At 41.7% G+C, this 18,552-nt stretch overlaps 1 protein-coding gene across 3 annotated transcripts in view; it reads right to left on the reverse strand.

The window, feature by feature from the left end:
• Nucleotides 1-6,532: 6,532 nt before the first annotated feature.
• The window catches only part of LOC143299522 (6-phosphofructo-2-kinase/fructose-2,6-bisphosphatase-like), a 44,943-nt gene continuing 32,923 nt past the window's right edge, over nt 6,533-18,552 (reverse strand). For all 3 annotated transcript variants that reach the window (XM_076612787.1, XM_076612785.1, XM_076612786.1), the window contains 3 exons: nt 15,832-15,919; nt 13,844-13,971; nt 6,533-11,121 (listed from right to left, as the gene is read on the reverse strand). In XM_076612787.1, the coding sequence (XP_076468902.1) occupies nt 11,062-11,121; nt 13,844-13,971; nt 15,832-15,919 (276 nt within the window). In that variant the 3' untranslated portion in view covers nt 6,533-11,061. The remainder of the gene's footprint in view (nt 11,122-13,843; nt 13,972-15,831; nt 15,920-18,552) is intronic.

An 18,552-nucleotide genomic window follows, 5' to 3' on the forward strand; every position in this document is an offset into this window, starting at 1 on the left:
GACACTGACCATTCATTTTGTTGCCAGAGGATAAAAAAAAAAAAAGGAGAAAAACTAACCAGAACAAATGAATTATATTTCATACATAACTATGTATAACAGGCATACAAAACAAAATACAGCCAACAGGCATCTCGTACATCCCAAACAGAAAACGTAGTGCCCAATTATCAAGTCCAGAAAAAGTCCTCCCAAAGTATTTAAAGTTTTTTTAGACAAAAATACAGGTGAATGTAAGTATACATAAGTTTTGTCGCTGTATAAGATCATGTGGAAACTATCATCAGAATGCAGAAAAGCGAGAATAGATCACCTACAAATTTCTAAACCAGAGTACACAATAAAAGAGATGTTAGATCACTATCAAATATTTGCAAACCAGAAAGCACAATAGAAGAGACAGCCAATCATGAGCAAATGTTACTTATCAAAGGCTGAAAATAAAGATAAGTAACTATTACTTGAACTCAAGTCCCAAGAGAGAGGAGTTCACATGCTGTTTAATTATACCCCCACTCCCTTCTTATCTCAACATGAAATATGCACGATCACTGGCTCGAGTACAGAGACGTGCATCATTAGAATGTACAGCGCATTGCTCCTAGCAAAATGAGACTTCACTGCCAGTCCCCCATTCACACACAGCCACACCTCACAACTAACCACACACAGCCACACCTCACAACCCACCACAACACACACCACCTCAACAAACCACACACACCTCACGACTAACCACACACAGCCACACCACAGAACCAACCACAACACACCACACCTCACAACTAACCACACACACCACACCTCACAACTAACCACACACACCTCACAACTCGCCTCAGAACTAACCACACCTCACAACTGACCACACACACCTCAACTAACCACACCTCACAACTAACCACATACACCTCACAACTAACCACACACAACCAACCACACACACCTCACAACTAACCACACACAACCACACCTCACAACCAACCACACACACCACAAAACCAACCACACACACACACACCACACAACTAACCACACACACAACAAAACCAACCACACACACACCACATCTCACAACCAACCACACAGCCACGAGTACAAAACGCCTCAAATTCACAGCAGAGAACAAAAACGCCTCGCACAACAGATGACTCAATACATGTGCTGTTTTATTTGGAGACACTGTCCCAAACATTGTGTATATACAGCAATGGAAATACCAAAACATTGCTTCAAAACTTGTCAGTATATCAGGATATGTTGGTAAAGCAGATGTCTGTATAGATAGGTGTTGTTACCATCAGTTAATAAAAATGAAGAATAACTGTGGTAAATAACAAAACAGCATAAATATTGAAGGCTGTTGGCAGTCACAGGTATGCTGCAGGTTTTTTCCTTCTTGCATGCTTCAAATCTTCATATCCAGAAAAAAAAAAAAAAGTGTTAACTACATTTACACATGTACATATTGGAAAGATGTGCATCACAATATCCAGCTTCACCACCAAATAACTAGTCATTTATACCAACCAGTAAAATCAATGCAACCACATTTGATGCTGCATGTATCTGCCTGTAAAAGGCCACTGGATGTCTTGCTACTTAAAACCACCACTAAAACAAGGCCACTGAATATGTAATTGATTGTAACCACCAGTAACAGCAAGGCCATGTAACACAAGTAACCAACATAAAAGGCCACTGGATGTGCTGCTACAAGTAACCAACATAAAAGGCCACTGGATGTGCTGCTACAAGTAACCAACAAAAAAGGCCACTGGATGTGCTGCTACAAGTAACCAACAAAAAAGGCCATTGGATTTGCAGCTACGACAACCATAAAAAGCCAGATCAATGAATTTGTTGCTAAAACACAGTTAAAACTGAAATGCTGATCGACTGCAGGGGGTCACACAACCATCACCAGTTATGACCAACAGGCATAACACCACTGACAGCAGGGGGGTCACACAACCATCACCAGTTATGACCAACAGGCACAACATCGCTGACAGGGGGTCACACAACCACCACCAGTTATGACCTACAGGCACAACATCGCTGACAGGGGGTCACACAACCACCACCAGTTATGACCTACAGGCACAACATCGCTGACAGGGGGCCACACAACCACCACCAGTTATGACCTACAGGCACAACATCGCTGACAGGGGGTCACACAACCACCACCAGTTATGACCTACAGGCACAACATCGCTGACAGGGGGTCACACAACCACCACCAGTTATGACCTACAGGCACAACATCACTGACAGCAGGGGGGTCACACAACCACCACCAGTTATGACCTACAGGCACAACATCACTGACAGCAGGGGGGTCACACAACCACCACCAGTTATGACCTACAGGCACAACATCACTGACAGCAGGGGGGTCACACAACCACCACCAGTTATGACCTACAGGCATAACATCACTGACAGCAGGGGGGTCACACAACCACCACCAGTTATGACCTACAGGCGGTCACAACCATCACCAGTTATGACCTACAGGCATAACACTGACAGCAGGGGGTCACACAACCACCACCAGTTATGACCTACAGGCAAAACATCACTAAAGGAGAAAGGTCGGGGGGGGTGGGGGGGGATAACAAACATCACTGAAGGAGAAAGGTCAGTGGGGGATTGGGGGGGGGGGATAACAAACATCACTAAAGGAGAAAGGTCAGTGAGGGATGGGGGGGATAACAAACATCACTGAAGGAGAAAGGTCAGTGGGGGATGGGGGGGGATAACAAACATCACTAAAGGAGAAAGGTCAGTGGGGGAGGGGGGGGGATAACAAACATCACTGAAGGAGAAAGGTCAGTGGGGACAGGGGGGGATAACAAACATCACCACCAAGATCCCCAATGCAGTACAGGTTGACACAAACAGCATTATAATGACTGGTGTCAATGGGAATCACACCCAAAACAAGCAGAAATACCTCTGCTTGCAGGCAGGACCTCTTCTTGAGGCCATGACCACCTATCACAACACTCTGCTCACAAACGTCACATCTTGCAGCTCAACAAATGACCATATCGAAATTAAAACCCAGTTTAAAATACAGTTAAATAAGCTATACGCTTTCAGCTTCTCAGTTTTTTTCTTGTGCCTGCATAGTCATAAAACGCACAGGAAAAATAATCCCACTTTGGGGCAAATTGTGAAAAGTGTCCCTCACAATGAGCACCATAATTAATAGAGCTCACAGGAAACGCCCTTGAAGAGAACAAGTAGCACCAGGGTAGGCAGGGCTGCTCATGTCTTCAAACTAAAATGTTTCTCCAAAGTTCCTTCACAAACAGGTTACTTTTGGATGTTTTTCAATGGATAAAAAGAGGAAAGCGTAATCAACAAAACCTGGACAATCTACTGACATCTGCACACTGTGCTATGACATATTTGGCACGACAGCTGCAAAACAAATTTAATATGAAAATAAAAAATAAGCATGTCCACACAAGGATTTCCTGGAAGCGGCAATTCAATAAAGAGACCCTTGCAACAAGTACACCCCCCCCCCTCCACTCACAACCCATAGGTTGGAACAAACTGGCCAGGATTTTGCCTCTGCTCGGGCCTGCTTCCCTCCCTCATCCCCTCCCCACAGTTATACAGAGGAGGGGGAGGGGGAGAGTGTGTAATAGTCATCCTAACCATTTATCACTTCTCATCAAAAACAAATTGTCTAAATATGCCTCTGCTCGGGCCTGCTTCCCTCCCTCATCCCCTCCCCACAGTTATACAGAGGAGGGGGAGGGGGAGAGCGTGTAATAGTCATCCTAACCATTTATCACTTCTCATCAAAAACAAATTGTCTAAATACAGCAGTGGAGGATGTGATTTTCTCACACACTCACACACATAATCTCACATACACCCACCCACACATTCTCTTACACACACTCATTCACACATACACATTCTCACACACACTTTATCTCTCACTCACATGCAGATAAACTGAGATTCAGGAATGGACAAAGTAACATGCCATCAGACAGAGACAGAACAACTGGACATGACAATCACAGACATCTATATAAAAAGAGCAGAGCTTGTGATCAGTAAAACCATTGTGGAGATTCTAAAAGTTTTCTCACATGTAACGCCTCAATAAACATTCCACTTGTTAAAAATTGAGTATGTTAGCAGGTTAAATGAGCTTGGGGAAAATGTTTGAAACTCTGAGTATATTTAGCAGGTTACAAAGCTCAAATATCATTAACAAATCAGCATGATACTGAGCTCTAATCTCATATGGTAAACAAACTGGTATGTTACTGTGCTCAGATCTCAGTATAAATTAGTATGTTAATAAGCTTGAGTATTATATGGTAAACAAACTGGTATGTTACTGTGCTCAGATCTCAAGATAAATTAGTATGTTAATAAGCTCTAATCTCATATGGTAAACAGGGACAGGGGGTATAACAAACATCACTGAAGGAGAAAGGTCAGTGAGGGATGGGGGGTGTGGGGGGTGGGGATAACAAACATCACTGAAGGAGAAAGGTCAGTGAGGGATGTTGGAGGGGGGGTTGGGGGGTGGGTTGGATAACAAACACCACAGGAGAAAGTTCAGTGGGGAAAGGGGGGGGGGGGGATAACAAACATCAGCACCAAGATCCCCAATGGAGTACAGGTTGACACAAACAGCATTATAATGACTGGTGTCAATGGGAATCACACCCAAAACAAGCAGAAATACCTCTGCTTGCTGGCAGGACCTCTTCTTGAGGCCATGACCACCTATCACAACACTCTGCTCACAAACGTCACATCTTGCAGCTCAACAAATGACCATATCGAAATTAAAACCCAGTTTAAAATGCAGATAAATAACCTATACACTTTCAGCTTCTCAGTTTTCTTGTGCCTGCATATTCATAAAACGCTCAGGGAAAAAAATCCCACTTTGGGGCAAATTGTGAAAAGTGTCCCTCACAATGAGCACCATAATCAAAGAGCTCACAGGAAACGCCCTTGAAGAGAACAAGTAGCACCAGGGTAGGTAGGGCTGCTCATGTCTTCAAACTAAAATGTTTCTCCAAAGTTCCTTCACAAACAAGTTACTCTGGGATGTTTTTCAATGGATAAAAAGAGGAAAACGTAATCAACAAAACCTGGACAATCTACTGACATCTGCACACTGTGCTATGACATATTTGGCACGACAGCTGCAAAACAAATTCAATATGAAAATAAAAAATAAGCATGTCCACACAAGGATTTCCTGGAAGTGGCAATTCAATAAAGAGACCCTTGCAACAAGTACACCCCCCCCTCCACTCACAGCTCATAGGTTGGAACAAACTGGCCAGTATTTTGCCTCTGCTCGGGCCTGCTTCCCTCCCTCATCCCCTCCCCACAGTTATACAGAGGAGGGGGAGGGGGAGAGCGGGTGATAGTCATCCTAACCATTTATCACTTCTCATCAAAAACAAATTGTCTAAATACAGCAGTGGAGGATGTGATTCTCTCACACACTCTCACACACATAATCTCACATACACCCACCCACACAATCTCTCACACACTCTCTCACATATAATCTCTCACATACACCCACCCACACAATCTCTCACATACACCCACTCATTCACACACACATTCTCTCTCACACTATCTCTCACTCACATGCAGATAAACTGAGATTCAGGAATGGACACACTCTCACACACAATCTCTCACATAACCCACCCACACATTCTCTCACACTCTCTCTCACACAATCTCTCTCACATAACCCACCCACACATTCTCTCACACACACACTCATTCTCTCTCACACACATTATCTCTCACTCACATGCAGATAAACTGAGATTCAGGAATGGACAAAGTAACATGCCATCAGACAGAGGCAGAACACAACTGGACATGACAATCACAGACATCTATATAAAAAGAGCAGAGCTTGTGATCAGTAAAACCATTGTGGAGATTCTAAAAGTTTTCTCACATGTAACGCCTCAATAAACATTCCACTTGTTAAAAAATGAGTATGTTAGCAGGTTAAATGAGCTTGGGGAAAATGTTTGATACTCTGAGTATATTTAGCAGGTTACAAAGCTCAAATATCATAAACAAATCAGCATGATATTGAGCTCTAATCTCATATGGTAAACAAACTGGTATGTTAAATTGCTCAGATCTCATGATAAATTAGTATGTTAATAAGCTTGAATCTCATACGGTAAACAAACTGGTATGTTAAATTGCTCAGATCTCATGATAAATTAGTATGTTAATAAGCTTCAATATCATATGGTAAACAAACTGGTATATTACTGTGCTCAGATCTCAAGATAAATTAGGATGTTAATAAGCTTGAGTATTATATGGTTGGTAAACTGATATGTTACTGTGCTCAGATCTCAAGATAAATTAGTATGTTAATAAGCTTGAATCTCATATGGTAAACAGGGACAGGGGGGATAGCAAACATCACTGAAGGAGAAAGGTCAGTGGGGGGTGGGGGTGGGGGTGGATAACAAACATCACTGAAGGAGAAAGGTCAGTGGGGGAGGGGGGGGATAACATTTACTGAAGGAGAAAGGTCAGTGGGGGATGGGGGGGGATAACAAACATCACTGAAGGAGAAAGGTCAGTGGGGGAGAGGGGGGGGGGATAACAAACATCACTGAAGGAGAAAGGTCAGTGGGGGAGAGGGGGGGGGGGATAACAAACATCACTGAAGGAGAAAGGTCAGTGGGGGAGAGGGGGGGGGGATAACAAACATCACTGAAGGAGAAAGGTCAGTGGGGGAGAGGGGGGTGGGGATAACATCACCACCAAGATCCCCAATGCAGTACAGGTTGACACAAACAGCATTATAATGACTGGTGTCAACGGGAATCACGCCTAAAACAAGCAGAAATACCTCTGGTTGCAGGCAGGACCTCTTCTTGAGGCCATGACCACCTATCACAACACTCTGCTCACAAACGTCACATCTTGCAGCTCAACAAATGACCATATCGAAATTAAAACCCAGTTTAAAATCAGTTAAATAAGCTATACGCTTTCAGCTTCTCAGTTTTCTTGTGCCTGCATAGTCATAAAACGCACAGGAAAAATAATCCCACTTTGGGGCAAATTGTGAAAAGTGTCCCTCACAATGAGCACCATTATCAACAGAGCTCACAGGAAACGCCCTTGAAGAGAACAAGTAGCACCAGGGTAGGTAGGACTGCTCATGTCTTCAAACTAAAATGTTTCTCCAAAGTTCCTTCACAAACAGGTTACTTTTGGATGTTTTTCAATGGATAAAAAGAGGAAAGCGTAATTAACAAAACCTGGACAATCTACTGACATCTGCACACTGTGCTATGGCATATTTGGCACGACAACTGCAAAACAAATTTAATATGAAAATAAAAAATAAGCATGTCCACACAAGGATTTCCTGGAAGCGGCAATTCAATAAAGAGACCCTTGCAACAAGTACACCCCCCCCGCCCCCTCCACTCACAACCCATAGGTTGGAACAAACTGGCCAGTATTTTGCCTCTGCTCGGGCCTGCTTCCCTCCCTCATCCCCTCCCCACAGTTATACAGAGGAGGGGGAGGGGGAGAGCGGGTGATAGTCATACTAACCATTTATCACTTCTCATCAAAAACAAATGGTCCAAATACAGCAGCGGAGGATGTGATTCTCTCACACACTCTCACACACATAATCTCTCTCACATAACCCACCCACACATTCTCTCACACACACACTCATTCTCTCTCACACACTTTATCTCTCACTCACATGCAGATAAACTGAGATTCAGGAATGGACAAAGTAACATGCCATCAGACAGAGGCAGAACACAACTGGACATGACAATCACAGACATCTATATAAAAAGAGCAGAGCTTGTGATCAGTAAAACCATTGTGGAGATTCTAAAAGTTTTCTCACATGTAACGCCTCAATAAACATTCCACTTGTTAAAAAATGAGTATGTTAGCAGGTTAAATGAGCTTGGGGAAATGTTTGATACTCTGAGTATATTTAGCAGGTTACAAAGCTCAAATATCATTAACAAATCAGCATGATATTGAGCTCTAATCTCATATGGTAAACAAACTGGTATGTTAAATTGCTCAGATCTCATGATAAATTAGTATGTTAATAAGCTTGAATCTCATACGGTAAACAAACTGGTATGTTAAATTGCTCAGATCTCATGATAAATTAGTATGTTAATAAGCTTGAATATCATATGGTAAACAAACTGGTATATTACTGTGCTCAGATCTCAAGATAAATTAGGATGTTAATAAGCTTGAGTATTATATGGTTGGTAAACTGATATGTTACTGTGCTCAGATCTCAAGATAAATTAGTATGTTAATAAGCTTGAATCTCATATGGTAAACAGGGACAGGGGGGATAACAAACATCACTGAAGGAGAAAGGTCAGTGGGGGGTGGGGGTGGGGGGGATAACAAACATCACTGAAGGAGAAAGGTCAGTGGGGGAGAGGGGGGGGGGATAACAAACATCACCACCAAGATCCCCAATGCAGTACAGGTTGACACAAACAGCATTATAATGACTGGTGTCAACGGGAATCACGCCCAAAACAAGCAGAAATACCTCTGGTTGCAGGCAGGACCTCTTCTTGAGGCCATGACCACCTATCACAACACTCTGCTCACAAACGTCACATCTTGCAGCTCAACAAATGACCATATCGAAATTAAAACCCAGTTTAAAATCAGTTAAATAAGCTATACGCTTTCAGCTTCTCAGTTTTCTTGTGCCTGCATAGTCATAAAACGCACAGGAAAAATAATCCCACTTTGGGGCAAATTGTGAAAAGTGTCCCTCACAATGAGCACCATTATCAACAGAGCTCACAGGAAACGCCCTTGAAGAGAACAAGTAGCACCAGGGTAGGTAGGACTGCTCATGTCTTCAAACTAAAATGTTTCTCCAAAGTTCCTTCACAAACAGGTTACTTTTGGATGTTTTTCAATGGATAAAAAGAGGAAAGCGTAATCAACAAAACCTGGACAATCTACTGACATCTGCACACTGTGCTATGGCATATTTGGCACGACAACTGCAAAACAAATTTAATATGAAAATAAAAAATAAGCATGTCCACACAAGGATTTCCTGGAAGCGGCAATTCAATAAAGAGACCCTTGCAACAAGTACACCCCCCCCCCTCCACTCACAACCCATAGGTTGGAACAAACTGGCCAGTATTTTGCCTCTGCTCGGGCCTGCTTCCCTCCCTCATCCCCTCCCCACAGTTATACAGAGGAGGGGGAGGGGGAGAGTGTGTAATAGTCATCCTAACCATTTATCACTTCTCATCAAAAACAAATGGTCTAAATACAGCAGTGGAGGATGTGATTCTCTCACACACATAATCTCACATACACCCACCCACACAATCTCTCACACACTCTCTCACACATACACCCATCCACACAATCTCTCACATACACCCACTCATTCACACACACATTCTCTCTCACACTATCTCTCACTCACATGCAGATAAACTGAGATTCAGGAATGGACAAAGTAACATGCCATCAGACAAAGGCAGAACAACAACTGGACATGACAATCACAGACATCTATATAAAAAGAGCAGAGCTTGTGATCAGTAAAACCATTGTGGAATTATAAAATTTTTCTCACATTTAACGCCTGTATAAACATTCCACTTGTTAAAAATTGAGTATGTCAGCTGGTTTAATGAGCTTGGGGAAAATGTTTGATATTCTGAGTATATTTAGTACGTTACAAAGCTCAAATATCATAAACACATCAGCAAGATATTGAGCTCTAATCTCATATGGTAAACAAACTGGTATGTTACTGTGCTCAGATCTCATGATAAATTAGTATGTTAAGCTTGAATCTCATATGATAAAAAATAAGTACATAACTGTGCTCGAATCTCATATGGTAAATAAATTAGCATGCTACTGATCTCAAATGGTTAATAACCAGTATTAGAAAAAGGGTACATTAAAGTAACAGCTACGAAACCATTCACAATCTACATCAGCAGCCTCAATTCTGCACAACTGTTCAGTATCACAAGTCATCTCTGCACGATGCAACAAGAGTAATGCTAACAGCCATCTTTTCAATAGCATCATTTTTCCACTTCTATTATAAAAGCACCATATTCATTGCTGCTCAGTATTACAGCAGTTGAAATTTCACCTTCAAGATCAAGGATATTTTGAATGTAACGCAAAAGTACTTTTCTCTTTCTCAGGTATATAAAATACATTTATCACAATTTCATTGTCAGGAATATTTTAATTTCCCTACCTTTTATCACGTCTCATTCAATTTGTGGTAAGTGCTGTTTTGTACACTTTACATTTACATGACCATGAAAAACAATCTTGTGACTGTCAACTTTACACATTTGCTTCATATGCAATTCACTTCCGTTTGTTCAACATACAGCTGCTGCCATGTTGTGACGTTTATGGTGTTGTCACTTGGTGCTGCAGTGCTGTGATCTGGGCACAGTGTATTAATGACATGGAAGAGCTCAGGAAATCTTTTCCGTTTTTGTAATTCTCCAGCAGGAGTGCACACAAACTTCCTGGCTTTTTTTTTTAAACATCTGATATCAGACCGGACACAAGTTGCCATGATGGATCAACTTAAAATACCAACTGAATTTCTCAGCTTTCTAAAGAGTTTGTGCAAATGGAGGTTGAAGACAATGAGCCATTTACAGATAAAACAAGCCAACTGTTAAACAACAGATCAATCGCAAATAGTATTGCAAGAACCCCAACAGTAGATTACAAAAAAGGCCAATTTGTCAACAGTAAGTCACTGGAGATTCCAATCACTTCCTCACTTGAGGAATCCAAGTACATTTTTGCTTCCCACTGGTAAAACTGGTTATATAACTGTATAAAAACATATATTCAATAAAATACAATCCAAACAAGAGATTCTTCTTGGGGCTGAAAACAGCTGCTGCAGAGAGGGCAGGGAGGTCAGAGGAGGCACGTGGCGGGGGAAAGGAAACAATGTTCAGCAACACGTCAGTCGTGAGCAGGCACTGTTGTTAAGGCTTCCTCCGTATTACGGCTGGTGTCCACATTCTGAAAGACACAAGCGTCATACTTACACAGGATTTGTCTGCAGGGATGCCAACATGACTGCATCTGCACGCACAGCTCAGCTCACATATCTAACAGCATGCTCTCACATAAACTTGACATAATATAAATGGAATGATGACAAAACAGGTCAACGAAACAAACCAACTATGAAAAGTATCATGTGTAAATGTTTACTGTTGGTCACTGCTGGGACAAGTGCTGCCTGACCATCACACCATGCACCATCAGGCCTCCATTGATGGTACACCATTCTGTCTATGTGTAGTCACATAATATAACTGTCCTTTTCCTGTGAGAAAGTACCCATGACATGAACTTTGTTGGAATAAAGCATTCCATGAACATGAAGGAAAAGGGTTTTTTCCTTCATTCTGCCACTGTGAAACTGAGGAAACAGATGTGGATCAATTTTCGTACATCTTTTGTGATTACATCAATGATGAAAGTGATTTAGTTTCATTCATTAAAGCAGAGAAGGGATACTGGTCCACACTTGTGTAACAATAAGGGCAATGAAGTGAGAGTGACAAGGAGTATGATGACATGTTCTGTGAGGAGCTGACATCAGTGACATGGAAACCCCAGTCTGTGAGCACTATCACCATCTGTGATCAGTCGTGCACACTGCTGTTGGTATGCATGTCATTATCAATCTTTACTTGTGATAACTGTCACACCTTACACCAGCATGTTATTTTCAGTTGTGCGATCCATTCTGTGCTCTATGGTAAATCACACACGGTACTCATTTCAAAATGCCTCACAGTCATGAGGGGTGGGGCCTGCACTGCAGGGCTGTGACCTGACAAGGGTCAACAGGAACTAACAGTCAAAATAACCACATCGTTTCCTGGGGAAGGGTTCCAACAGAAGAGGGCTGCCTGGCACTGGACAACAGACAGACACGACAACAGACAACACAACAACAGACACAACAACAGACAACAGACAGGACAACACAGACAGAAGGACAACAGACAGGACAACAGACACAACAACAGACAGACAGGACAACAGACAGGACAACAGACAGGACAACAGACAGACAGGACAACAGACAGGCAGGACAACAGACAGAAGGACAACAGACAGACAGAAGAACAACAGACAGACAGGACAACAGACAGGACAACAGACAGGACAGACAGACAGGACAACAGACAGACAGAAGGACAACAGACAGACAGACAGAAGGACAAAAGACAGACAGACAGGACAACAGACAGACAGGACAACAGACAGAAAGAAGGACAACAGACAGACAGGACAACAGACAGACAGTACAACAGACAGAAGGACAACAGACAGACAGAAGGACAACAGACAGACAGACAGAAGGACAAAAGACAGACAGACAGGACAACAGACAGGACAACAGACAGGACAGACAGACAGAAGGACAACAGACAGACAGAAGGACAACAGACAGACAGACAGAAGGACAAAAGACAGACAGACAGGACAACAGACAGACAGGACAACAGACAGAAAGAAGGACAACAGACAGACAGTACAACAGACAGACAGAAGAACAACAGACAGACAGGACAACAGACAGGACAACAGACAGGACAGACAGACAGAAGGACAACAGACAGACAGACAGAAGGACAACAGACAGACAGACAGGACAACAGACAGAAAGAAGGACAACAGACAGACAGGACAACAGACAGAAGGACAACAGACAGACAGGACAACAGACAGACAGAAGAACAACAGACAGACAGGACAACAGACAGGACAGACAGACAGAAGGACAACAGACAGACAGACAGAAGGACAACAGACAGACAGACAGGACAACAGACAGAAAGAAGGACAACAGACAGACAGGACAACAGACAGAAGGACAACAGACAGAAGGACAACAGACAGAAAGGACAACAGACAGACAGACAGGACAACAGACAGAAGGACAACAGACAGACAGACAGGACAACAGACAGAAGGACAACAGACAGAAGGACAACAGACAGACAGACAGGACAACAGACAGAAGGACAACAGACAGAAGGACAACAGACAGACAGGACAACAGACAGACAGAAGGACAACAGACAGACAGAAGGACAACAGACAGAAGGACAACAGACAGAAGGACAACAGACAGACAGAAGGACAACAGACAGAAGGACAACAGACAGACAGACAGGACAACAGACAGACAGTACAACAGACAGAAGGACAACAGACAGAAGGACAACAGACAGAAGGACAACAGACAGACAGAAGGACAACAGACAGACAGGACAACAGACAGACAGGAGACAGGACAACAGACAGAAGGACAACAGACAGACAGGACAACAGACAGACAGGACAACAGACAGAAGGACAACAGACAGACAGGACAACAGACAGACAGGACAACAGACAGACAGGACAACAGACAGAAGGACAACAGACAGACAGGACAACAGACAGACAGGACAACAGACAGACAGTACAACAGACAGAAGGACAACAGACAGACAGGACAACAGACAGAAGGACAACAGACAGACAGGACAACAGACAGACAGGACAACAGACAGAAGGACAACAGACAGACAGGACAACAGACAGACAGGACAACAGACAGAAGGACAACAGACAGACAGGACAACAGACAGGACAACAGACAGACAGGACAACAGACAGGACAACAGACAGACAGGACAACAGACAGACAGAAGGACAACAGACACACACAACTTACAGCGGGCTTGTTGCGGTGAGTGTCGACTGCAGGAACGTTCAGAGGAATGAACTCCACTTCACATCCCTTGGCCACTGGGGTCAGCTTGATCACTGTGTGCAGAGGGACCTTCAGGTAGGGAAGCTCGTCTGCACACACACACACACACACACACACACAAGTTTTCTTCAGCACTACATTATTCAGTTGAAGGAAATTAAACCAGTTCAGCTCAGTGACTGTTTATCAACATATTTAGCTTCAGAACTATCCAGCGCACCATTTATAATTGCATTTTCTTTAACTGTTAAAACTTCTTACATTACAATTCTTTAAAGGTGAGAATGTTTTACAATTGAGATTCCACTTTAAATATCAGAACCGGTTATAACTGCTATGTTTTTTCATTGTTGGACTGATTTCTGAGAAATTGACTTAAAAAAGCTCAAACCTGACATCACATGAACTGTCAATGTCAAATGATCAGTACACAGTATAACACACCAAGACGCCCATCTCCTCCCTGTGAGGAGACAACCTGACAAATCCCCAGTCCCACAGCTTTCATACAGTATCAAGGGGATTGATGCCTGTTGGGTTAAACAGTCACTGAATGTATGCAGTACGGCCTTTATTCAGTTGTGATGTAGCATTTATGGATCAGTCCACACCCTTTGACACATCACTGAAAATGGAACTGGATCCACAAATTACTGCCACAACACAACACATGCAATATAATACAACAGACCCTACAATAAACACAACACATGCAATATAATACAACAGAACCTACAATAAACACAACACATGCAATACAATATGACAGACCCTACAATAAACAACACAACACATGCAATACAATATGACAGACCCTACAAAAAACAACAACACATGCAATACAATATGACAGACCCTACAAAAAACAACACAACACATGCAATACAATACGACAGACCATACAATAAACACAACACAAGCAATACAGTATGACAGAGCATACAATAAAAACAACACAACACATGCAATACAATATGACAGACCATACAATAAACACAACACATGCTATACAATACAACAGACCCTACAAACAACACAACACATGCAATACAATATGACAGACCCTACAATAAACAACACAACACATGCAATACAATACAACAGACCCTACAATAAACACAACACACCACATGCTATATAACAGACCCTACAATAAACACAACACACCACATGCTATATAACAGACCCTACAATAAACACAACACACCACATGCTATACAACAGACCCTACAATAAACAACACACCACATGCTATACAACAGACCCTACAATAATACAACACACCACATGCTATACAACAGACCCTACAATAAACACAACACACCACATGCTATACAACAGACCCTACAATAAACAACACACCACATGCTATACAACAGACCCTACAATAAACACAACACACCACATGCTATACAACAGACCCTACAATAAACACAACACACCACATGCTATACAACAGACCCTACAATAAACACAACACACCACATGCTATACAACAGACCCTACAATAAACACAACACACCACATGCTATACAACAGACCCTACAATTAACACAACACACCACATGCTATACAACAGACCCTACAATAAACACAACACACCACATGCTATACAACAGACCCTACAATAAACAACACACCACATGCTATACAACAGACCCTACAATAAACACAACACACCACATGCTATACAACAGACCCTACAATAAACAACACACCACATGCTATACAACAGACCCTACAATAAATACAACACACCACATGCTATACAACAAACCCTACAATAAACACACCACATGCTATACAACAGACCCTACAATAAACAACACAACACATGCTATACAACAGACCCTACAATAAACACAACACACCACATGCTATACAACAGACCCTACAATAAACACAACACACAATACACAGCGGAGGCCAGGCTACCAGCCACAACCTACCTGCAGGTTTGTCCATGAAGTAGGCCAGGATACATCGCATGACAGCCTGGTGACCCACCACCATCACGTTCCCCTGACGCTCCAGCTCCTGCACCAACAACACTGCTCTCTTTAGGTCGTCTTAGTCATCAATCAAATCAAATCAAATCAAGTCATGTTGCTCATTGCCCATCCAAGTGGAAAAGTGATAATTTCAGGGCTGAATACCTGTGTCTCTTACAGCTAGAGAGAAAGCAAAATGTTCGGTCGATTAAAATAACATTCAAAACACCACTTCATCCTCCTAACAATATATAATATCTCAGCTTAACATGACTCATTAACACAATATATAATCTCTCAGCTTAACATGACTCATTAACAAAATATATAATCTCTCAGCTTAACATGACTGATTACCTCACATTATATAATTTCTCACCTGCACATGACTGATACTTCCCAATATATTATCTCTAACCTTCTAATTCCTTCGAAGTATTATACAGAACATGTCATTTTAGGCTAAATGTGTTGCTGTCAACAAGAAATGAGACAGGTCTTTTTAATTCAGCTACATCTATTTATGAAGCAAGCAAGAGGCTACACACTGCAGTCTCTTAATATTCGTTTGCAAATCTTACATGTTAACTGTTACTTTTGTTAGTGAAAAGTATGTATTATGTTCTTTTGTATTCGCTCCTTCAGAATGGGGCCAAGGCCTTTATCTAAAACATCTGAATCTCTCAACTTCACACAACTGATTAGGTACCTCACAATGTATAATCTACCTCACAATGTATAACCTCCCAACTTCACATGACTGATTAGGTACCTCACAATGTATAATCTCTCAGCTTCACACCACTGATTAGGACCTCACAATGTATAATCACTCAACTTCACAAGACCGATTAGGTACCTCACAATGTATAATCTCTCAGCTTCACATGACTGATTAGGTACCTCACAATGTATAATCTCTCAGCTGCACAGGACTGATTAGGTACCTCACAATGTATAATCTCTCAGCTTCACATGACTGATTAGGTACCTCACAATGTATAATCTCTCAGCTTCACATGACTGATTAGGTACCTCACAATGTATAATCTCTCAACTTCACACGACTGATTAGGTACCTCACAATGTATAATCTCTCAGCTTCACATGACTGATTAGGTACCTCATAACATATAATCTCTCAACTTCACAAGACTGATTAGATACCTAACAAAAAAATCTCTCAACTTCATATGACTGATTAGGTACCTCACAATGTATAATCTCTCAGCTTCACATGACTGATTAGGTACCTCACAATGTATAATCTCTCAGCTTCACACCACTGATTAGATACCTAACAAAAAATAATCTCTCAACTTCACATGACTGATTAGGTACCTCACAATGTATAATCTCTCAGCTTCACATGACTGATTAGGTACCTCATAATGTATAATCTCTCAACTTCACAAGACTGATTAGATACCTAACAAAAAAATCTCTCAACTTCATATGACTGATTAGGTACCTCACAATGTATAATCTCTCAGCTTCACGTGACTGATTAGGTACCTCACAATGTATAATCTCTCAGCTTCACACCACTGATTAGATACCTAACAAAAAATAATCTCTCAACTTCACATGACTGATTAGGTACCTCACAATGTATAATCTCTCAACTTCACACCACTGATTAGATACCTAACAAAAAATAATCTCTCAACTTCACATGACTGATTAGGTACCTCACAATGTATAATCTCTCAACTTCACACCACTGATTAGATACCTAACAAAAAATAATCTCTCAACTTCACATGACTGATTAGGTACCTCACAATGTATAATCTCTCAGCTTCACATGACTGATTAGGTACCTCATAATGTATAATCTCTCAACTTCACAAGACTGATTAGATACCTAACAAAAAATAATCTCTCAACTTCACATGACTGATTAGGTACCTCACAATGTATAATCTCTCAGCTTCACAGGACTGATTAGGTACCTCAATGTATAATCTCTCAGCTTCACATGACTGATTAGGTACCTCACAATGTATAATCTTTCAACTTCACAAGACTGATTAGGTACCTCACAATGTATAATCTCTCAGCTTCACATGACTGATTAGGTACCTCACAATGTATAATCTCTCAGCTTCACACCACTGATTAGATACCTAACAAAAAATAATCTCTCAACTTCACATGACTGATTAGGTACCAAACAATGTATAATCTCAACTTCACACCACTGATTAGATACCTAACAAAAAATAATCTCTCAGCTTCACATGACTGATTAGGTACCTCACAATGTATAATCTCTCAGCTTCACATGACTGATTAGGTACCTCATAATGTATAATCTCTCAGCTTCACAGGACTGATTAGGTACCTCACAATGTATAATCTCTCAGCTTCATGTGACTGATTAGGTACCTCACAATGTATAATCTTTCAACTTCACGTGACTGATTAGGTACCTCACAATGTATAAGCTCTCAGCTTCACAGGACTGATTAGGTACCTCACAATGTATAATCTCTCAGCTTCACATGACTGATTAGGTACCTCAATGTATAATCTCTCAGCTTCACATGACTGATTAGGTACCTCACAATGTATAATCTCTCAGCTTCACATGACTGATTAGGTACCTCATAATGTATAATCTCTCAGCTTCACAGGACTGATTAGGTACCTCACAATGTATAATCTCTCAGCTTC

The sequence above is a fragment of the Babylonia areolata genome, chromosome 25 (assembly GCF_041734735.1).
Source record: "Babylonia areolata isolate BAREFJ2019XMU chromosome 25, ASM4173473v1, whole genome shotgun sequence".
Lineage (NCBI taxonomy): Eukaryota > Metazoa > Mollusca > Gastropoda > Neogastropoda > Buccinidae > Babylonia > Babylonia areolata.